This window comes from Cavia porcellus, unplaced genomic scaffold (genome assembly GCF_034190915.1).
Source record: "Cavia porcellus strain 051 isolate PalLab524CR breed Dunkin Hartley unplaced genomic scaffold, mCavPor4.1 scaffold_11, whole genome shotgun sequence".
In the NCBI taxonomy this organism is placed as follows: domain Eukaryota; kingdom Metazoa; phylum Chordata; class Mammalia; order Rodentia; family Caviidae; genus Cavia; species Cavia porcellus.
The window spans coordinates 60,769,449-60,792,938 of NW_026947494.1; the positions used below are offsets into that span (position 1 = coordinate 60,769,449).

Genomic DNA, 23,490 nt, shown 5'->3' on the forward strand with positions numbered 1-23,490 from the left:
GTGGAAACTCTTTAGGTGGGGTATGGCACTCCCTGGTCTGCTCTGGTTTGTGAGATGCAGGGCTGTGTGTGTGTGTGTGCATGTGTGTGTTAGTTGAAAGCCTATTCTCGTTATTTGAAAATTTCCCGAGTGACATTAGCAAAACAGGAGGACTTTTAATCCATAAGTTTCTTTCCCCAATTTTTTCACTTAAAATATTTTAACTTAAGTCTTTTTAAAACTGTCACACGTGGTTCAAATATTTTATCAAGATATAGATCTTTTATACCAAGGAAGTGGGGGCTCAATTTTGGGAAATGAAGATGGCAGTTAGGAATCTTTTCTGCAGGATGACCACTTGGTTAGTGATAACCACTGTGTCCTAATCTTAGCAGGGAGTATCTGTTTAAGGCCTGGATATGAGATTTTTAACACAATTTTAAAGGTCCAACATAAAAAAACAAGTAATGCATGCTTTTAGAGGTAGAAGTGAATAAAAGTTGATTTCTGAGCAAAAGAAATAGGATAGTGATTACAAAAGACTAGAAACAGAGATAGAAGGGTCTAGAAGATAGCTGGGTTTTGAGTACCAACATATAATTATGCAGGGGAAATAAATTCTCATGTTCTGCAGCACAGCAAGCTGACAACAGCTTACAACAACTTATGTATATTACAAAGAGCTAGATCAATTAGTAGACTACTGAAATAAGTTACAGAAACACTAATTTCTCTAATCTGATCATTACACATTGTATAAATGAATCAGATTATCTCACTGTTACCCACTAGATATGTACAATTATGTGTCAAAATAGATTTAAAACAAAAATTTAAGAACATGCTCAAAGAACATAGCTCCGAGTTCCAGAGAATGGTTTATAGTTTGTCTTTTTATTTTACAGAACAGTTGAGACTTTTAGAGACCGATTTTGCCAGTCCTTTTCTGAAATAATGATAAAACAAAAACAACTTTCATCATTAAAGGACTAAAGATAAAGATAGAATATTAAGCTGATATAATGCTCATTTTGTATATTATTATAATAGCAGCATTTCTCACACATAAATGAAAATGATGTTCCTCACTCCCCAGCTTAGCACAGAACTAAAGGATCATGTTTCAGCTGGCAAGAACCTCAGAGATTGACTGATTGAACCACTTTGTGTGGGGGCCCAGGACTGCGAGTTCTTCAGAGCTCACCTAGAAGCCATGAATTTGCATGGAGTCTGACATACAGCCTGTCCTCCAGTTGGGTCAAATTAGCAGGCTGCAAAGAGAGACAAATATTAACTCGGCTAAGGATTCTAATGGAGTAGGAATGAGCTGAACTTGGAAATGTAAAGTGTATAGTCCCTTTCTTGAAATGTAATCTAAGTTTGAAGTCTTAGGAACATAAAAGTTGAAAAAATTGAATTTCATTTATAGGTTTGAAAAATGACTTGCCTCGTCTTTTTCAAGTAATTAGTTAAATTAGGAAAATTTTGTCCCAACTTCAGTTTGACATATAATGATGTGGAACTTCTGTTTGATAATTGCAATCAAATTTCTGATCATACTTTTTTCCCCATTATGATTGGAGAATGCATAGAAGATTAAAAATCCATATGAAAGCATATTAAACATAGTTATCATATTGCCCAATAATTATATTCCTATGCTCCAGAGAAGTGAAAACATATCTACACAAAAAGTTGCATGTGTATGTTCACTGAAGCTTTGTTCATAAGAGACAAAAATGGAAATAACCCAAATGCTCACTGGCCTAGGAATGAATGAACAAAATGTAGTGTATGTATAGAGGTATAGTGAAATATTATGGGGCAGTAAAGAAGAATGAAGCACTGATTTAGGGCTGTAAAGTGGAAGAACCTTGAAAACACTACACTATGTGGAAGAAGCCAATTGCAGAAGATCACATATTGTGATTCCATTTATATAAAACATCTAGAGCAGGCAGATCCACTGAAAAGAAAGTGAATGGTTAAATAAGTGGATGAGAGCTGGGATCATATGCAGAAATGTGGATTTCCTTTTTGAGGTCATGACAATATCCTGAACTTGACCTTGGCTATGGTTGCAAAGCTCTAGATAGATTAAGACCAAAAGAATTATATGCATTACTAGGGTGAATTGTACGGTATATGAAACTTTGGTATACATTCCTTGTATATACAAAATTTAGTGCTGGTTATATTGATGATTTTTCTTAGTTCTCTCCAAGTTTTATTAAACAATTACATTTGTGGTACAAAAAAGTATTGTAAGTAATATAAATTATAAAATTGTGTTTCAAAAGATACATTTTTTCTTTCTGAAATTGTACAGAGTATAAATATTAAAAAAAGATATTTTAAAATGTTAATTTAAATAAAACAGACACACATGCTTACATATTATTGCATGATTTCTCTTATAGGAGAAACTCCTATAAGAGCAAAAGAGGAGACAAAAAGTAGGAAGCAGGGAGAGAGATCTTCCTCAAAGGAGAAGGAGATGAAGAGATGGAGGAAGGGGTTGGAGGGTAGGAGATGAGACAGGATATTGAGAAGTGTTATGTACGTGCACTGCTCCCCACAAGAAGCGTAAACATTAATGCATACCTTTTTGAATTGCTGGGGCTAGAATTTCTTCTAACTTGGGGAACCTTGTCTGCAGCTGTAGTTCAGTGAGGCCAGGCTGAGCGCATGGAAGTGACAGACTCCGGGGTCTCTTGAGTGAAGAAAGACGCATTTTGATACTTCTGTAGACAAGCACCCTATTGTTTTGCCTCATCCATATTTGTACTGGGCAGGAAAATTGTAAGTTCCCATGACTGTTCCCAGTTTTTTGTAAAAAGGAGTAATTACAATGTGAAGACAAAAGTTTGATATCATCATAGTTGCTGAATTAAAAGTGCTTACTCCCAAATGAAGAAATACTTCTCAGAAGAAATACATATGCCAATAAATACATGAAAACATGTTCAACATCACAGGCCATTGGAGAAATGCAAATTAAAACAACTCTGAGATTCCATCTCCAACAAGAATGGCTATCATCAAGAGATCAAATAACAAATGGCTGGAGCAGCCTCTGGGGAAAAAGGAATCTTTCGACATTGTTAATGGGAATTAAAACTAGTGCAACCACTATGGACATCAGGATGGAGATTCCTCAAAAAACTGAAACTAGAAATTCCATTTGAACCAGCTATGCCTCTTCTAGGTATCTTCCCTAAAGAGTAAAAAAACATCTCGTTACAGTGATACATGCATACCCATGTTTGTAGTAGCACAGCTCACAATAACTAAATCTTGGAAATGACGTAGATCCATAAACAGATGAATGGCCAAAGAACCTGTACTATTTATACACAACGCAGTACTACTCTGCCATAAAGAAGGATAAACTTGAGCCATTTTAAGGAAAGCAGATTACCTTGAGATCATAATGTTAAGTGAAATAAATATTGCACAATTTCTCTCATATGAGAAATCCAAAATATAAATAAACAGCAAAATAAAGGATAGATAATAGGAAGTAGGGAACTCTTTTTCCAGTGGGAAGAAGAACAAGAGATGGGGGAGGGAAGGAGAAAACAGGGACCAAAAAGAGAATAAAAAACAAAACAAAACAGAAATAGAGCTTTTCAAATGAGAAACAGACTAAGAGAGGGAGGGAGCAGGGAAAGATAGAAAGGGAAGGAGATAAAAAGAACTAAGATACATTATGTACATGTACAAATTCCCTCACAATAAATATAGTGTATAAACACAGACCTGTGGGCCTGTTAGCTGTCCTGCAGCACCAGACTGGATCCCCACTGGGGTCATCAAATGAGGGGAAGGCACTGCCAGGGAAGCAGGGCTGTGGACTGAGGGCAGAGGTTGCTTTGCAGCAGCTCAGCCTGTTAACTTACCTGGCAGTTCAGAAGCCTTGATAAAGTGGTGCTGGTTACTTGAAGGGTTCGAATTAGTAATCCCAAAACAGAAACAACTTTCTCTTCCCTGTTCTGATTCATTGTCTACCTAACAATCCACCATGTGGTAGATATTTGGGGCCACCAGGAGATAAATATTTATTTATTCAGCACACCATTTTTCCCCAAAATCAAATCAAATCATATATTAATTTTGGCTCCAAAAGACCTGATAGGGCCTATGTTCAGGAAATGTTTTATTTTTTCCCATGCACAATCTGTGTTTATTCATGTATAAGAATCCATATTTATTCAAATCCTGTCACCCTCCTCTGGAATATCATCATGACTCTCCAGACCCCGGATTCCGCCTGCGTTTCTTGCCACTCCACTTCCTGTGGAGCCATTGGTCCCACTTGCTGGTGGCAGCAGCAGCGCTCTCTTAGACAAGCACTTCCTGTCCCTTCCTGTCCGTGCAGCTGCTCAGAATCGCGGGCAATTTGCAGGCTGGACTCCACCGAGTTCCCATTAAAGAAGTGTTAACGGAAGACTCCGGGTGTGGAGCGGCAACAGACACGGTGACAGAATGAGGGTCTGTATAGAAGCAGTAAGAAACTGCAGGCACCAAAATTCAGAAAACGTTCCTTTATTCCACACGAGCACATTCAGGGCATTCGTTACAACACACAGCGCACTGAATTAGGAGGATTCACATTAGACACTACTGTGTCCACTCGTTACCAAGGGCTCACTATTCTTGTGCTGTCTCTGACTCTAGCTGGCCACTCGGCTGGAAATCTCGCATTGTCTGTTTTCATAGGTGTTTACACTTGTCCGATCGCTTGGGTATGTACAAATACTTAATTATAATTTATAATAAATAATTATAATTATTAATACTTATTAGTATATAAGTATTGATGTCAATGATATTACAGTATTCTCCACACACAAACTTCTGCCAGCCCCAAAGTTGAGGTTCAGAGTTCTTGGCCTCAGTCATTTGCAGATTTTTCCTTAGTACCTAACTAATAATTTGTTCGAGGAAACCCCTTCAAGGCCACGGAAACCGCAAATACTGTATCCTCTGTAGGTGTGTGTGCATGCACACACACACACACACACACACACACACACACGCACACGCACACAGTTTGCAGTTGTTTTCTTTGGCAGGAGGTTTGCAAAAAGCCAATCCAAGAGCATATTTAGTTCTGCTTCCTGCTAGGACTGCAGGAAGGTTAGGTTACAGGGCTGCCTCCCTGTAACCTATCTCTGATGCACAAGCATTTCTGCATCTTAACAGGTTGCTGTATGGCTATGTATGGCTATGTACAGGTTGTGCTTTCTTTAAAACCTAAGATCACTTAGATGCCACCAAAACGTTCTGCACCTTCTAAGCCTTCAGGTAATGAATCTAAGTGCCAGAAGAAGTTTAAGACATTTCAGGAGAGGGTTGAAATACTATACAATGTTTTTATCAAATTAAATTTTTATAGTACTGTATACAATACTTTATTACAATAAATTACTTAACTGCAGGTAACATAGCATTTTAGGGTTTAAACTATAAAAATAGGCATTTATAGGTGTTTTCTGACCATATTTGAAATTCACAGATTTTCATAATTTGAAAGCACTTTAGAAACATAACCTCCACAAGTTTTGGGGGGGCCACTGTATTCATTTATACTTAATTATATATTAATAATGTTATTTTATAATTGAGTGCATCTGTCATGTGTTGCAGTGGACATACTGAATGAGTCCATCTGGCTGATGTTCTTAACTCAGGCTTTTTTGGGTGGGGTAGGGCTAATGCTTTACACATCCTGAAACTTGCTAGGGCTTATTTTCCAGTTGGGTCTTACTTTGGGGAAAAATGATGAGTACCAAACCGAAGATAAAGTGTTGCACCAAAATCAGTTTGCTCTCAGCTATCCCAGAATTTACAGTTTCTTGGGAAAAAAAGAATTCTTCAGAGACTCTGAACTCCCTGTGTATTACCAGAAGGTGCATGGGGCAGCAGTAAATATCAGGGCTGGCTTGTTTGTTTGTTTATTTGTTTAGCATTTTCAGGCAGGCAGAGCATGACCTTGTTTTCCAGCTGTGCTTGGGGGGCTGCCCTGTAGACCTGAGCCCAGGGCCGACTTGGCTGTGCACCTGAGGGCTGGGATGAGACAGCCCCGGGTCTGCCTGCTCCTGATTAGGTTCTTTCTACCTGCTGTCCTCTGGCTTTTCATTCTTTGTGTGTAGACTCCAGTCTCATTTTACAAAAGGAGATGGTGAAACTCATAGAGAGAGTTGAGATCTTTCTAAAGCAAATCTGCTTCTTGATGAGGCATTGATACTAATCTCACAGCTACTTAACCCTGATTTAAAAACCTGTTTTCTGGTGCCATCTCACTGGTGAACATAAGTATTAGTGATTATCTCTTGTTCCATTATGGTCTGGCAATAAAAAACATGTTTATCAAGTTTGGTAAGTCTGATTTAGAAGAGTAATCCTTCCTTTTGGGTGGGCCTTGAAGGCAAGATTAATAAGCCTTTAAAACAGACTAGCTAGAGTTACGGATCCCATTATCTGCTGGAGGTTGCTAAGGCAACGAATGGTCTGATTGCACTGTGCAGTTGGTGGGCAGTAGGTTAGTGTAAAAGGATCCTACCAATTTAGTAGAAACTTTCTTGAAGCAATTTAATTAAACTCTAGTAGAATGAGTGCCAAATTCTTTGAAAGCTCTGAGTTGCACCTCTGTTTAGTCTTCAGATTAATTTAAAGATATGTTATCCTGAATCTGCATATTCTCCAAAAAGTTTTAAAAAATACTTTTAGGATAAAGCCTTTATAACCTTGAAACTTATTTTTAAAATAAAGTGCCATTTTTAATGAAAACGTATCTGTTTTAATATAGCTTGTATTATTTTTTAAGTGAAAAACAAAGACCATAAGGAACAGGTGTAAGCAAAAGCAGTGTAAAAAGATCAGCTCACCAGCCTGTGGGGGTCAGGAGCGAAGTAGGAGCTGCCTACCAGGTGTGACTGAGTCCTTAGATAATGCAAATTGGACCGCAGATGGGGTCATCTATTAAATTAACAATTCAGGATAAAACATATGCTGTTCTTCTGACTAAATGCCATGCATGTGCAGAATTCTTTGGAGCCGAAGCATAATAATCATTTGAGAGCTTATGGTCTGAGAAGCTTTAAGGAGTATCCTATAATAGACACAGTAAAAGCATGTGCTTCTCTGGATGTTTAGTGCAGATTTGTCTTTTGAAACTTTGCCTCTGATTAGCCTTCCCTTCCCTTTTTAGTACGTTGGATTTAGTGTCTTCTCTACTTCCCTTTTTACAGTATGGGTATATTCTTTCTGCTGTGTACCTACTGTGTGGCAAACACTTTCTGCATCTATGTGATGGAATGAAAAGTTTTAGTTTGACCTTGTGTTTTGGACTTCTGCACAGAAGAGCAGGCTTTTGGGCCTCCTTTGATAGTCTTGTCTCTGGCAATTGTAGTTAATGTGAATGTTATTCTGCTGCCACCAGGAGGCCATGAGTGGATTATGCCTTTAAAGATGCCAGGGGCACAAACTCCTCTGATTGGTGTCATCTCCTGTCTTGTCTTCATTCCCTGTGGAGAGCAGTTGTGATGACCACATAAAATTGAGGCTATTACATTTTTGGTTTTTATCATAAAAGCTAACATGGACTATTGAGTTCAAAAGCAATATACTATTTTGGAATACAGTTGTGTTACTTGCTTTAAAAAAATTTTGAAGTTAGAGTTCAGCAGATGTTTTTAAAACACAAGAGAACTGGGACTGTGGCCTCTCTGCTGCACACTCACCTTATTAGTTACTACTCTTTATTTGTAATTTGTCATCCTTATTATGACTTGTCATGGAGAGCCATATAAATGAAGCCATGATTTTTTTTTTTTTTCAAAAAGTGGCAAAGCAGGGCAGGGAAATCTAATTAATGTACTTGCTAGGAAAACTCCAGGTTTTCTCCAGAATTAGCTTCCAGCAGGACCTTAGGCCCAGGAAGATGAGATTCTAGAAAAAAGCCTGGGGTCCTCCAGTATCACATACATATTCATGCACATTCAGCTTCAAGATTTTCAGCCATTTATCCTTGCTAAGAATGTCAGCACTTAGTATCCTTAGGCCCAAACCTGCTCCTGAAGGTTATTTTAACAGCAATGGTTTTTATTTCCCGGTAACTGTGTATTTGGGGAGGGAACCAATCAGTGAAGCCACAGAGAAAAAGGTCCCTTCATGGATTTCCTGTTCATCCCAGAACATCTAGATCACCAGTTCCAGGAAACCTTTACCGAGAGAGGACAACTGGGTGACCTGGGACTGGCCCCACTGGCAGAGGTGGGGGCTGAGGGCTGCGCTGTCATGCACCACTTTCCCTGCAGGGAGAGGAAAGATCAACTGCTTCTAGAATGAGTTGCGCTCTTTTGAAACATTAAAACCTATGGTATTGGAAGAAATTGACAAATCTTTGGGATTTCTTTAGGTGGGAACGGATCATGTCCTGAAAATCTCTGCTGTTTTGAAGAGCCTTCGGTAGTGAGTGGCTTTCTTTTGGAATCTGGAGCATTTATTTGCCAGTGCTTCTTTTCTCCGTAGCATTTTGCATTGTGAGCTCTGGGTGCTTGTTTATGTCTTGTTCGATACAAATAATACCAGAGCCTGGCAGTCAGATGATCAGATATTCTACTCTGGGGAGCGCTAATGTTTAAAACCTGCTAGCTCTGTGCACATGGCTCCTGGGCAGTGCATCAGTACTTGTCATTTACTTTTTCTTCTCCTCCTCCACCTCCTCCCTCCTCTTCCTCTTCTTCCTTTTCTTGTTCTTCTTCAAACACTCTAATCAGCATATCCTGATGAGAATTATTCCTTTTGCAGAGATTAAGAACTTGGTGTTGAGCAGATCACCACTCAAAAAAGAGGATGGAAAGGTAATGAGCTTCTACCACACTTTCTTCTTTGCCTGCCTTCCCAGAGTTAAAGTAGAAATAAAGATCTTGTAGTCACACACTTTAGGAGGGGAAATCTACAAGTAAACAGGGATGCACCCCAGGTCACTTTCAGAATAATCTGAAGCAGGGTTTCTTGTATCCAATTCTCTGTCACTTCATGATCAGACCTAGCTATCTTTCAGAGTTGTAAGTGCAAGCTAATTAAATGTTTTTCAAAACAAATTTATACTTGTGGTTTGATATCTATGGGTGTTGCCAATAGTGTGTTTTATCTATGGATGGCTTTCAGGTTTGTTTCTGCTTGGTCAAAATCCTTTCCTTATCTTAACTCTTAAATAATTTAGAAAATAGTTTGGTTTTCTAGTTACATAATGTGATATATATATATATACATATATATATATATATATATATATATGTATATATATATATAACATGTTTTTACTGATGTTTTCCTAAACTGTTTTTCTAGATCACAAAAATAAACATTAGTGTATATATGTATTATATGTACATATATAATATGTAATTAATTAAAACAAAATTTTCACTTTATCCTTTTCAGTGTGTCCAAAGCCTTGTTGTTGGGCTGAATGAGCATGAGGACCAGGCCAGCCTAGATGTAGGTATGTTACAAAATACTACTTTCTGTGCATTCTCTAAAATATTCTGTCCTGAGAACCTTTCCTACTTCTTGAAACTCACCCTAATGCATTTTCTTTGTGGCATCAGTCATAATATTGTGTTTCTGGGGATTAGGCTGTATTTCCAATCTAAACCAAAAACAAGGCAATGGATACTCTCCCTGAACAGTTTTATTTTGCCGAATGTTGGCTTGGTACTTGGCATAGTAGGCTCAGTGAACTACTCTTGGAGAGCAGGCAGGGGACCCCACCCTAGAACCTCATGCTGCCTGGCTGGGTGTGGAGCTGACCCTCCGTGACCTACCCCTGGGTTTCAGGGAAGACCAGATGCTTGTCCTGCATTGTGGGTGTGGAGCAGGTATCCCTTTGGAGGTAGCGTAGATCAGGGAGTAGCAGTTCCTTGCATACACCTGGGAATTCCCATCTGTTCACAGGTCCTCTATTTCCCTGCTTCCCCAGGGCTCCCCTCTAAACTTCCTCCTATGTATTTTCTATTTTTCCGAGGTTCACTGGAGTCCCAGCCCTATCCCTTGAGTTACTTAGAAGTGAACCGAGTGTAATGAAGGTGCTGGGGACTGAAGACATGGCCCCAGATGGTGTGTGATGTCACAGGGCTGCTGAATGGGATGCAGACCACACAGATCTTCCCTTTGGTTCTGTGCAGCTGGGCCAGCTTCGGCACAGCACATGCTGGAGGACAGGCTGGCACCATGGGCGTGAGGGGGATAGTGCAGGCTGACAGTAGATCAGGGGTTGCTGAGACAATGCCGCAAGTGAGCTGATGGGATAGGCAGGTGACCCGCCGACGCATCCCAAGCTGCGGGGGCCAAGGAAGTGTGGTTGATGTGCTCCGCAGACATACAGCGTCATAGGGCAGGGCAGTTTCACCACTTCGGAGGTCAGCAGCACACAGCTGGCCAGGAGGAAGCAGCCGCAGAGGCAGCTGACTGCATTGCTTTCTCGGGGCCACAGGGCAAATGTTGCTTCCTGGTTGTCCCTGCCTGGGGCTCTTGAAATCGAAGCAGAAACTTAGCCATGTACTTACATGTCTCAGACGTGCACCTCTGTGTCTGGGTTACAATTAGGTGAAGTCCAGGGATGAAGGACTCTTTGTGCATACTGTGGCCACAGCAGTACCCGTGTCTCTAATAGTTCTGCTACATATGGTAAGGTGAATAATTGACTTTTCCAAGTGGAGGAAGGAAAAGGAGAAAGAAAAACAAACATCTTGTCTGAGTGGTTGTGGGGCTCTGGAGCCCTGGTTGTTACTCACATACAGGATGTGTCATCTGCAAACTACAGCAGGCTCCCAGGAATGCGCACTTTGAAGAATATGTGCCCAGACAAATTGCTGGGGGGACCGGGTGCATTAGTTATTAAAAGCATTAAATAGTAGAATTATTTTAATTTTAGGCTTTAAAAACTCATTTCCGTCTGCAACAGTTGTACCTGCTGGAGAGGAAGACTTTGGCTGTGGAAACAGCTCCTGGACTTCAGCTGAGCTTTGTCAGTAAAGTCACTGAATGTGACAAAGAGGGTTAAGAAGGCCTGGAGAGAGATAAATGTGTGTCATTTTCATCAGTGACTTAAGAAAAGGATTGTGAATGAGACTTTCTGGCGCTAGCATTTGCTTTGTTTTTCATTTAAACTCTCTGGATTCAAAAACTTTCTTGACTTTGTGCAAAGAAGATGATAATAGATTTTACAGGAACTGCCTGAAACCAAGAAGGGGCATCGAGGAGTGCACCATAGTTAGATGGAATAGAACACAGCTGTCCCCAGAGGGCACAGCAGGAGCCTTGCCACTTTAGACATGTTGTGTGCTGCCCCATCTCCCAGAAGCAGCTGATCAAATATGTGGGACAGAGTGAAAGTCTCTTGTGACTCTCGTGTGCTCCCTGCTGTCTGTGTGTCAGGGTCACAGGAGAACTTTTTGTGGTGATGGACATGGTCTCCAGCTCTGCCTCCCAGAATGGTAGTCATCTATGTTTATTGAGCATGGGGTAGGTGGCCAGTGAGTGTGCAATTTTAATTTCATTGTATTGTACAGGGCAGGCCAGAGGAAGTTTTCTTTGTGTTATTCTCAGTGCTCCCTCAGAGCATCAAGAGTCACACTGGCCATTTGTTGATTGATGAAAAATGTCTGGTGATTGGAAGAATAATGTCTTGGGTGGGTAACTGTTGGTAAGCTCATCCAGGCTAGCCCCCAGAACTACCTCAGTGTGGAGTGGTCAGTAAGGGTTCATTCAGGTTGAGTGCAGAGCTAATGACTGCCCTCTGTGGAGGCTACAAGGGCCCAGGGCTTTGCTCAAAGGAGAGACATTTCAGTGGAAGAATAGGGTAGTCTGTTATTGTCACATGGAAGAGTTGGGCTCCTTCATAATCCAGGAAGCTACTCTGAGGAGACAGAGGAAGGCATTTGAAGGCAGTGAGAAAAAGGAAAGGAGATAAAGTGACTGGATCAATGCCAAAGCTAAGCAAGAAGAAAAGCCCAGTTGGCTCAAGGCAGCAGGGCCGCATGTGATTAGAAACAGGATCAAAACTTTAAGCAGAACTACGATCAACAGTGGGCGGCAGTAAATGCTGTGCGAAGGAACATTTTGCAGGAACAAATGGACAGCCTATGGGAAATGCAGTGGAGGGTGAAAATAGGTGCTATTTTGGCATCCTGACTGCAAACAAAGATGTATAACCTCCTTTTCAAAAATGTAATCAGAAAAAAGGAAACTGTGCTTGTGGTTAGAAGTTAAATTTTTCCAGTTCAAAGTTAATTTCCTGCTTAAGGACTGTGAAACTCAAGTGAATCATAGACACTTAAGGAAGATAATGGTCCAACTCTCTCAGCAAAGGCTATTCCAAAGGTTGCGAGGAAGTCAGTGGCAGACCAGATATAGTGATACACCAAACCTGATTTTCTTAACATAGTTGATAATTGATCATCTGCATTAAAGTTTATATGAAATTTATTCAGCTAAAGTTGTATATCCTGTGACTATATGCATGGAAAAAATGTAGGATTGGTGAAACTGACATGACAAAAATGGAGCTCTGTGAGCATGTTTTAGCTTTCCCCATGGGGAAGGTATTAAGGAGAGACAAGCAGACACTGGCAGAGGTGGGGATGGAACTGGATGTCATCTCCTCTTTGCTTGGGAACTTCTGGCATTTCAAAGCTCTGGTATGAGTCAGTGTCGCATCTGCCATTGCAGGTTTAGTTGGCAGTGAACAGTCTTGGCACGAGTGCTTGAAAGGAGTTTTGACACAGCATCTTGCTAAATAACCTTCTTGGAAAATTTTTGTCTTTTATAATTATGTAAGTAAATAAATACGATAGAAAATTGGAAATTATAGAAAGGGTAGAAAAAGGAAAAGAAATCTTTATACTCTCCACCCAAAGACAGCTCTTACTAAATTTGGATATATTTCCTACTAGTGTTTTTTTTTACATAGTTGTAATCCTGTAAACAATGAAATTACATCCTGCTTTGTTTATTTAACGTGAAATACTATGAGTAAGCTCCATTTTTAGAAGGTAGCTAAAAATACCATACTTTTTTCTACAAAGAACATGGAGTGCTTTTATAATAAGAAAGAAAAAATGTTATAGATCCTTCTCATATGTGTCTATTAGCCAAAACAAAAACTCTTAATAATATAAGGCATGATTGAAACGTAGTATTTAAGTTTTTAAAAAAACGTAAATGCATATTGCCATTAACCTCCTCCCCTCCCCCCCACACCCTGAAATCTTCCCTCTCACTCAGACACACTTATTTCATCATTTTTGGTACTTTCTAAAGAGTTCTGGAAGTCGTCTTTTTTGAATGTCTTTACGAGGCATGAATGTAGCCACTGAAAGCCATTCAGTGGAAAGGCAGGCTCATAAAAACGCTGTGGTATGTCCTCATGCACTTTATTTGCTGGATCTAGTACCACGTGACTTCTGGCTCTTCTTCCAAATCAAAATGACCATGAAAGGTAAATGCCTTGAGTCCCTTCAGGACATCAAGTCAAGCATAGCAGTGTAACTAAAGACACTCAAGAAAGAGGACTTCCAGAATTACTTCAGAAAATGGCAAGAATGATGAGGTAAGGGTATTTGAAGGGAGGGGTATACCGTAGTTTGAGGAGGATCCATGGCAATATGTAACTGTACAGTAATTCTTTTAAATATTCACCATAGCTTTTGGTTCTACCGCATATGTATTTTTGGTGTAACAGAGTGGGCTGAACAGTACATGTAGAGGCAAAAATTGAAGGTTTTTTTTAAAACACTGGATCATTTTGTTACTATTATTGTTCATTACTTATAAGGAATATGAGAAAAAGAAAGCTTCCTGGTTGGTATTGGGCCTGGAAGGACAGGCACTAGAAAGACAGATGACACAGAGCTGAGTGTGGAAGGCAACCTGACTTGACATGGAACCAGGACAACACAGAACTTGTCTGGAGACCAACGGGAAAGAAAAGGAGGCAGAAACACATGGAAACAAATATGAGCATCTGAGGTTCATATGTCTCAAGCTAAACGACACAGACCTTTCTCAACTGTGGACAGATCCAAGGGGGAGAATAAAGCCCCCAGAGAGGAGGTTTCAGAGAAACATTAACAGAGGGAAACTGGCAGAAAATCATTAGATCACCCAAAGGAACAGCCCTCCTCAACCAGAACATTAAGTTCTTTACATTGCCATTGCTGGTAGAGGGTCACCTGGTAGAGAGGTCCAGGGCCTGGATTCTGATTGAGAGCTGGGTGGAGACAGTGGAGTTCGTAGCACCAGCCTAGCAAACAACTAAATCAGGAGAACTAATTAGGTTAGCTGCCCATTGCTTCTTATATTAGCTATAAGTTTGGAAATGGGATTAATGCTACTGAGCTACACATGCTCATAAAACAGCACGTTTAAATGGCCTGGGAAAATTAAGTTCTGGGAACGTTCCAAACAGGATCTCCAGTGTAGAATCTCAAGCACCAGGGCCCATGTAAGTGGAAGCCAACTCTCTCCTGGCTGTTACTTAATAGCACATGTGTATCTAGATTGAAATCTCAGGAATGTTGCATGAAACATGAATGAAAATGTCAAAAGAGGAAAAAAGGGGAGACTTGGCAGGGCTCTTATCCTTTTGAAAAATAAAATCTCAAGCCTAATTTTTGGCAGATCTTTTTCTATGTTCCCAGGGTAGAGAAGCTTCTGTGGATACCACTTATTTATTTATTTATTTAATTTGAGGGCATCTCTCAACTGCAAACTAAATCTTACTAGTGATTTGGGTTTGAATGAAATGATTGAAGATAAATAGTTCAGGGAAATAGTCCAAGTTCCCAAGGTTGTAAGCACAAAGTTGTTGGTATAAATTTAGATTACAGTTTTATTCCTTTTGCTCATGATTAAATCTTGTTGCAGTTGTTGAGGTTTTAAAAGTGTTAGGTGAGAAAAAATGCTGAGTTACTGGAATGCTGCATGTTATGAGCGCAATCTGGCTGTCTTATCAAGTTGTTTGGCCTTTTATACTTGTGGCTTCATTGGGGAAAATTCTTGTGGAATGTGAATGAAACTTTTTTTTTTTTTGGTGGCACTGGGAGTTGAACCAGGCCTTGTGCAATGTTTTTCTTTAAATGAGACTCCTGGAGTATTTATTGACAGGCTTTTATCTCATGAGGTAAAGGAAATGTGAATATAAACCACAGCACTGCAACCTAAGAATTACGAAGAAATGAAAGCTCTGCGGGAAGTATGTAGTCTATGTTTTGTAGTCTTTTCTTTGGATTGAAAACACCACCAGACTGTTAAACACAAGTCTAGGATGTCTAAGGTTCTTCCCATTGTTTGCTCAAAGATATATCATAAAAAAGAGTTACGTGGAATTAAGGTGAGGTCAGGCTTTGCTGATTCCAGCCCTGTGCTACCCTCTGATTCTAAATTCTGCCTCCACATTGGAACTGGAACTTTAAAAGTACTGAAGCCCAGTCCCACACTGGAGAAAGCTACTTAAATTGGTCTCATGTGAGCCAGGCATTGCAGATCTGTCCCAGGGGATTCTCAGGTGCTGCCCGGCTGGCCGGGGTTGAGAACCACAGCCAGGGACCCTGGGGAACTCAGCAATGCTGAGGTCGCTCTTGACTCAGTGAGTTTTTAGTGCCTTTGGAATTGAGATATGGGGTTCTGCTTTCATCTCAGCAGATTACAGAAGAAATGCATGGATGCCCATTTGTAATAGGTTTGCAGATTTTCAGTGACTATCACCATCCACATAGCAGCTCTGTGTGAGATTGGGAAAGCTGGCAAAAACAAAAAACAAAACAAAACTATTGAGAAGACGTTCCAATTACCAGAACTTGAATGAAATGAAACTTAAAAAGAAAAACTAGGAAGGAATTAAGTGACTGTTATTTACTGTTAGAAAGTCATTTACTGGACTTTGAGGTGCATGAGTGGGCTGAAGGGAAGGAGTTGGTATTTGCACTAAAGCCTGAGGGCATCACAGCAGGCCAACTGCTTGCTTGGCACTGGCACTGTGATACCTGTAGTGTATTCTAGATTGCCTTTCCCCCTCTGTCTTGCAAACCAAATTTAATTTCTGAAATGTATTGAGGGAAGTAAAAAAAAAAAAAGTCAATTTCTTCTTTGAAATGTAGAATTTTCCTTCTCCAAAATAGGATCCTCAGCCCCAAATAAATTAGCTTAGTGAGTAAGTAAATTCCATAGTTTCCCTAGAGAACACTCTAGTTTGATGTTTAAATCAACTGGTTGGTTTAGAGATTCAGACAAATATAAAATCTTAAAGAAACTACTTAAGATTTAAACTTGAAACATAAGAAAAAATTGAGATATATTCTGGAATTGGTATAAAGAAATTGTTTTTTTTGAAAATCAAAATGACACCCAGTTTTCTTCCTATTTTCTTGTGTTGGAATGCTTTGAACAGTGGTATTTACAGAAGAATCCTTTTGCTGACGAGGCCGTGGGTGCTGTATGAGTGTGTTTTGGGGCTTTTAGGCTTGTGTTTTGTTTTGTTTTTAAATATCCAGCGCTTATTCATTTGGAAGAGACTTTAGGGAAATGAAGATTCTGTTTAGTGGTCATGCCAGGCAGCATAAGCTCTAACAGTTTATCAGGACAATTGGCTGTGACTTTTATCAATCACGATCCTTTGATTCAGGTACGGGCAGGAAGCCAGCAGGATTTGTGCTTCCTGTTGGGAGACTTTGCTGAAGAAGGTGTGGAGCTGAAGTATAGGGAGAAGCGCTGCCAGCAGCAGCCCAATAAAATAACACAAAATCAGAATCAAGAGGGAAGCGAAGGCTTGTAGGATTCAGGAAGAAAACCTGGAGTGAGCCAGGAGGGTTCATCCAGGTTTTTGTAATTTGTCAGCCAGTAGGATTTCAGGTGATCTGATGCATTTAGAATTCACCTACCCTGCGGATGTCAAATGGGAGTTTCTTATTGGGGCTGACTCTTAGGGCCATATTAACAAGAAAAGAGATAGTACTACTTTTTTTTTTCTGATGAACTAGAATTATTTTCAGCATATAATATATTAATGCCTAAATAGTTCACTCAGAGTTACATGGTCACCTCACATAGTAAGAATTTAAGCAAAAGGAAAGATAGTATATTGGTCCACTGTGACTGTGTTCTATATATTTGAATAAGGTATGCAGACATTCACTTAACTGTAAATTCATATTTAATGAACATAAATTTTGTTCTATTGTTTAATTTTTTTTTTTCGGTACTGGACGTTGAACTCAGGTCCTTTGCACTGACTATATCTCCAGCCCTTTTTCTTTTTTTAATTTTGCTAAGTTGTCTAGGGTGAACTCAAACTTGTGATCCTCTTACCTCAGCCTACCAGAGTGCTAGGAATACAGTCATGGGCCACAAAACCTGGCTTCTTTACCTTTAAAAAACTTTATTTTTTTCTTAAGGAAAGCTTTAGATTTATTTAAATTTCCTTATTTTTAAACCAATTTTCATTTCTGACCTCAGACACTATATTATATTTAGTTATCGTATTTTCTTAGATGTTTCTGGCTGTGAGAGTTTCTCACACTTGTTTTTGATGAACTTGACAGTTTTACCAAGTACTTGTTAGGACATCCCTTTGGGGGACTTTTCAGATACCCCACCACCATCACACTAAGGTTATGGGTTTTGGCGAGAAGACCAGACAGGGAAAGTGTCACCATTATCCCGCCATCTCAAGAGCTGGTACTGTCAGCACTGCTCATCCCTGTTGAATCAACACCTGTCACCTGGCCATGGCAGAGCATGTCCTTTACCCCGCTGTAAAGTCACTCTGCATCACTCTCCTTTCCATATTGTGCTATTTGCAAGGAAGTCAAGATGTGCAGCTCACACTTAAGGGGGTCATAGTTCCCTGTGAGTGGCTTCATAAATTGTTTGGAAATCTCTTACATAGGAGAGTCATCTCCTCAATTCCGCCACACACATTACTTGTTCACTTAATTGTTTATATTTGTGTGGAAGCATAGATATTTATTTTCCACTTTGAGTAATAATCTAATAGTACTTTATTTGTTGTGAAAGTGTTTCGGCTTTAGTACTTGAAAACTCCTAGTTGGCTTGTGTCTTCTTTTTAAGTATCCTCATTGTTACGTGCATATATTGTGTACACATTTTAATGTAGTGAAAATATTCTTTATGACTCATTAATTGAGGGTCCATGACAACACGCATTTGTCAGAACGCATAGAACTTTACAGCACAGAGAGGAAACTTTCATGTGTGCAGCTTTTAAAAATTGAGGCAGGGAAGTCACTAGATGGAATGCAGGTATGACAAAATAATTTAACTGCATTATAAATATGTGAAACAAATGTATCGAATGTGGGTTATTTGGGGGAGGAGGCGCAGACTTAAATAACTTTGAAAATGAAGGAAGTTTCCAAGAGGAAAGTCATCATAATTTATACAGAAGTACTGTGCTCTGATTGTAAAAGTTTTTCCCACAGGAATGGAGACTAACAATGTTGGTACCACTGCACAGGTATCCTGGAATTGGACAAATAAATAAATAGTTGGTGCCAGGTTTCTCACTGCTGGAGTGAGGGATTAAAGATAAGCAAAAAAAGGAGGGTAGGATGTAATCATGTTACCAAGTGGGGTCTATTTGCCTAGTGGGCAGCATGCCAATCCCTGAAGTGACAAGTTTTGCAAGACAAATAATTTATTTATGAGTTGACCAAAACTGAGGATGTGGAAGCCCTGATGCTCAAACTTACCTCACAGGAGATAGGATTTTGAGGTACTTATGGGATTAAAAAAACAAAACAAAATATGGTGGTCCGAGGTATGGGGAAAGGCGACTGGAGGTAAACTAATGGTCTGAGCATGAGAGCTAGGACATGGTGTTTTCATGGGACACTTGCTCAGAAAATGGCAGCGTTGCATGCTCTGGGCATGGATCTTTCAGCCGTTAGATGTTAAATGATCACCCAATAGACCCTTGTGCAAGCCTAAGCAGTGAGTGGGTGGTTTCAATCAGTTGAGTTCTAAGTGTCTGAAAAACAGTTTAAGCAATTGTTAGCATCCTAAACCACACATCAGAGCTAGCTTTAACAGAGCCAATGAAGTGGTACTGCTTAGGCATGTGCCTGCCAAAATTGGTGATAAAATAAGTTACTGAAAGCTATGAACCCTCGTTCATTCACGTTTTCCTTTGTTTCAGGAGTAGATCAGATTTGTACATATCAGCACACACTTATGCACATGGTCTCACACTGTATAAGTATTTGTTGATATGCATATACACATAGGTTATATACACTCATATATTTTGTTGCTGTCAGTTGAAACTGCCTTAAAAAAATTCCAGTGGCATGTACAAAATAAGCCTCCTCTTTTTAAAAAAATCAGAGTTATCCATCACATTTTATGGAAATCTTAGCTTCAGAAATATATTAATAGTTTAGTTAGTGTTAAAGTTAATTATTTAAATATTTTGCTCACTTGATACATTATAATTAACTCATTTGCATTTATAAAACCACATAAAAGTCTATGAAACATGAACTTTGAATTTTTAAGTGATAAAAGTGTTGGGGAATAAGTATGTAAGAAACTTGGTTTAGGAAAATTGGAGTTGGAGCACAATTGAGTAACACCTAAAATGTAATTTTAGAGGTTACTTTCCCTACACCCCTGAATTCTTCCTACCGTGAGGAATTACTTTCTCCTTAGGCTAGAACGAGATATTTTCCTGCCCCTCAATTGTTTCTCTGTATAGACTCAGGGCTCACATCCTTGGCTATCCAGGGTCCCTCACGTCCACAGTCTGTCCCTCCAGGGCAGGGGAGGCTCCGCTGCTTCCTCCTCCTCCTTCTTTTCTTTTCTTTCTCTTGGTATGATTTTTTAAGGAGTTTCTTGCACATTACCATCTTGCAGTTTTGAAAAAAGATAATGAAAGGAAACAATAAAAGGAAACTTTATTTATACTTGCTATTTGAATTGGTTGAAAATTTAAGTTCCCTGCTATTGTAATCTCTTTCGATCCTTACAGTAATCCTCTGATGTAGAGATACTAGGATCGCGTTTCATGTTTTTCTGTTAGTTTTTAGTTTTTATTAGTACATTCTTGTATTGCACAGTGATTACATTCCTTGTGGGGGGTGGTGCATGTACACTGCATAACCTCAGCTCTTCTTTTCGTCCCCTTCCCTACCATCTCCCCTCTCTCCACCTTCTCCAGGCCTGCCCATTTGAACAGAATCTATCGCCTTACTTTCTGTTATCTAGCTTTTATTTTGCTTTTTATTTATAGTTTGAATTTCTCAAAGAAGAGAAACCAAGTTCCATTTAAGTTTGTGTGTCTGAGTTATTTCACATAACATCACAGTCTTACAATACATTTATTTTCCTGGAGATTACTCAAATTTGTCCTTTTTATGGCAGAGTAAAGTATAATCCACTGTGTAAAAATATTATATTTTCTTTATTCATCTATTCATGGACATAGAGGCCACTTTCAAAATTTAATTATTATGAATTGTGCTGCTATGAACATGGATATGCATGTATCACTGTAATACGAGGTCTTTAACTCTTTGGGGATAATAGCTACAAGGGAAATAGCTGGGTCAAATGGAATTTCTAGTTTCAGCTTTTTCAGGAATCCCTATCCTGATTTCCATAGTATTTGTACTAGTTTACATTCCCAACAATGTACAAAGGTTCCTTTTTCCCTGCAGCCTTCCTAGTGTTTGTTATTATTTGATTTCTTAATGATAACAATCCTTTCTGAATGAGATAGAATCTCAGTGTTGTTTTAGTATACTTTTCTCTAATGTCCAGTGATGTTGAATGTTTTTCTTATGTGCTTATTGGCCATTTGTACTTCTTTTGAGAAATGTCTGTTCATTTAGTGGCCCATTTTTTCTTTTGAGGGCTCTAATTTTTTTGAGTTCTTATATATTCATTCTACTTATTAGTTCTCTGTCTAAAGACTAGCTAGTGAAAAATTTTTCCGTATTCTGTAGGTTGTCTCTTCATTGTGTAGGTTATTTTCTTTGCCATGTAGAGAACTTTTAATTTAATACTGTTCCATTTATTTATTCTTGATACTATTTCTTGTACCATTAGAGTGCTGTTCAGAAATTCTGCCTATGCTTGTATACTTAAGAGTTTTACCTGTTGTATCTTTGAGCAGATTAGGTATTTCTGCTTTAACATTCAGATGTTCAATCCACTTTGATTGTGAGATACAGGGGTCTAGACTCAATCTTCTGCATGCAGATAGCCAGTTTTCCCAACACAATTTATGAAAGAGGCTGTCTTTCCTCCAATGTATGCTTTCATCAAAGATCAAATAGTTGAATGTGCTGGGTGTTGTTTCTGCATCCTCAATTCTGCTCATAATCTCGTTTTATATGGGAAAACTAAGGCTCAGAAAGAAGAGCGACTTGCTAAGGGCTTTGAAGTAAATAAATGACAGAGTTGCTTTATATAGCTTACCAGAACCCAGGATTTGAAAAAAAATTGTGTATTAGCAAAGGTTCTCTAGAGGAGCAGCATCAATAGAAAATATCTGTACAATTATGAAAGGGGATTTGTTAGACACACTTACGGGATTAGAGGTAAAAGATTCCATGACGGCTGGCTGCACACTGGCCAGGCAGAGGATCCAGGAATGTCAGTGACTGAAGGGCTGGGAGCTCACTCTAGAGTTGCTGGTACAAATCTGCACTCTGAAGAAACAAGACCAATGTGTAAAGGTGCTGTGAAAGCCATAGCTTTTTCAAAATGGGAACACTTTTTTCCCTTCCTATTCTGTGCAAGTCTAGGGTGGGTCTCTTTCTTTACTTTGCTGGCCTATATGCCAGTCACTCGCAGACACACCCCAAATCATGCATACTAATTTTCGAGGCAGCTCTTACTCTTGATATATCGCAATTAACCAAGACAAATAGCATGTGGTTTCTCAAAACTATGAGTAAGACACAGTTCTTGGCCTCAAGGAATTTGGGGTTCCATTGGAATATAATGAAAACCCCACAAATACTCTAACTCCACTCTAGATATCAATATTCCTTTGAAGAGATTTAATTTTAATTTTCTCGAGGCAAGTGGTATCACTTACCTAAAGTGGATGAAGAAAGCTGAAACTTTAAGGTAGTAGCATCTTCTCTTGATTGATTGCAACTTCATGGAGGTGATTTTCTAAATTTTTTAAATTAAGGGATGGATAGTAAGATAAAGATATTTTCTGTGAAATTGTTTGTACTCTTACACTCTAATGGTTGTAGGATGTCTGGTGTGACAAGGTGAAGTGGGAGATATATTTTGAATTCTTCCAGTTATAATTGCAATCAGCCAGTCTGACAAAGCAAAGGAATTTGTCTGCTGAATGTGAATGAAATGTAAATGACATCTTGAATTAATTTGCATGCAATTATGTTGAGAAAATGAAAAAAAAACACTTTAATATTATAAGACACAATAAAGACAAATGACCTACATTCAGGAAAAAAGTTTCTTGTGTGAGAGAAAATGAGATAGCCTAAAAATAAAGTGGGTTATACAAACAATATTTCACCTTTATATGTTCACTCTGCAGGACTGGTGAGTGGAAATCATTTCATTCTTTAAAACTATCGATATATAGAAAAGCAATTGCAAATACTGAGAAATCACTTGATATCAGAAGTATTTTTATATGTCTTGGTTGAGAAATTCTTGTTTTATTGCCAAAATAATTTCCATATTAACTATCATTTGATATGTAGTTGGTCATAAAGGACTATGCTTTGGGAAATTAGATGAACATAAATGGACCTGACATCTGAACCTGAAGAAATGCTTTTTTTTAAACCAAGTTCTTTTCTTCTCTCTCAGTCTCTGTGTTTCTGTCTCTGTCTCTGTCTCTGTCTCCTCTGTCTCTGTCTTTGTCTCTGTCTGTCTCTGTGTCTCTCTCCTATACTGAATTTTTTCTGATCTATCACGGTTAATCAAGAGAGGAACAGGCTGAAAACTTGTTGACCAGGGTTATCCAGCTTCTAATTCAGTGGGAATCTAAAATTTCACTGGGCAAGAGAAAGGCTCCCAGATGGGGGCAGTGTTCCTTGTAAATCCTGTGCAGATTCCTGGAGCATCCTCGGAGATCCTGATTCAACAGGTCTTGGGTGAGAATCTCATCATGTGGATTGCAATGAATACCCCCAACACACACACACACACACACACACACACACACACACACACGCAGGATCCTACCCCTGTGCTGATGGCCTCTGAGAAATTCTGTCCCGGACCCTATTGTCTCTATCTTTGGAGCCTCCTGACTACTTTGTCACATATTGAACCAACTTAGTAAAACAAATTAGGGACCCTGCATGGACTGCATTTCTTGTCTTCTGTTTTTAGTTCAATCAAAAAGGTGTCTGTCTCTTTCCAATGAATGGAACCAGGAATGTATAGAAATGTAGCATCCCTAGACCTTTAGAGAAATAAAGCTGC

At 39.2% G+C, this 23,490-nt stretch overlaps 1 protein-coding gene and 1 long non-coding RNA gene across 4 annotated transcripts in view; one reads left to right on the forward strand and one right to left on the reverse strand.

The window, feature by feature from the left end:
* Positions 1-23,490, forward strand: part of Arhgef28 (Rho guanine nucleotide exchange factor 28) — a 299,340-nt gene that overhangs the window by 146,058 nt on the left and 129,792 nt on the right. For all 3 annotated transcript variants that reach the window (XM_013158255.3, XM_063258338.1, XM_063258339.1), the window contains 2 exons: positions 8,797-8,849; positions 9,436-9,496. In XM_013158255.3, coding sequence (XP_013013709.1) covers positions 8,797-8,849; positions 9,436-9,496 — 114 coding nt within the window. The remainder of the gene's footprint in view (positions 1-8,796; positions 8,850-9,435; positions 9,497-23,490) is intronic.
* On the reverse strand, positions 1,086-21,978 carry LOC134478129 (uncharacterized). The gene is made up of 3 exons (XR_010050564.1): positions 21,602-21,978; positions 2,584-2,692; positions 1,086-1,250 (listed from the first exon to the last, which is right to left on the reverse strand). It is a non-coding gene; the product is annotated as an uncharacterized LOC134478129 (long non-coding RNA).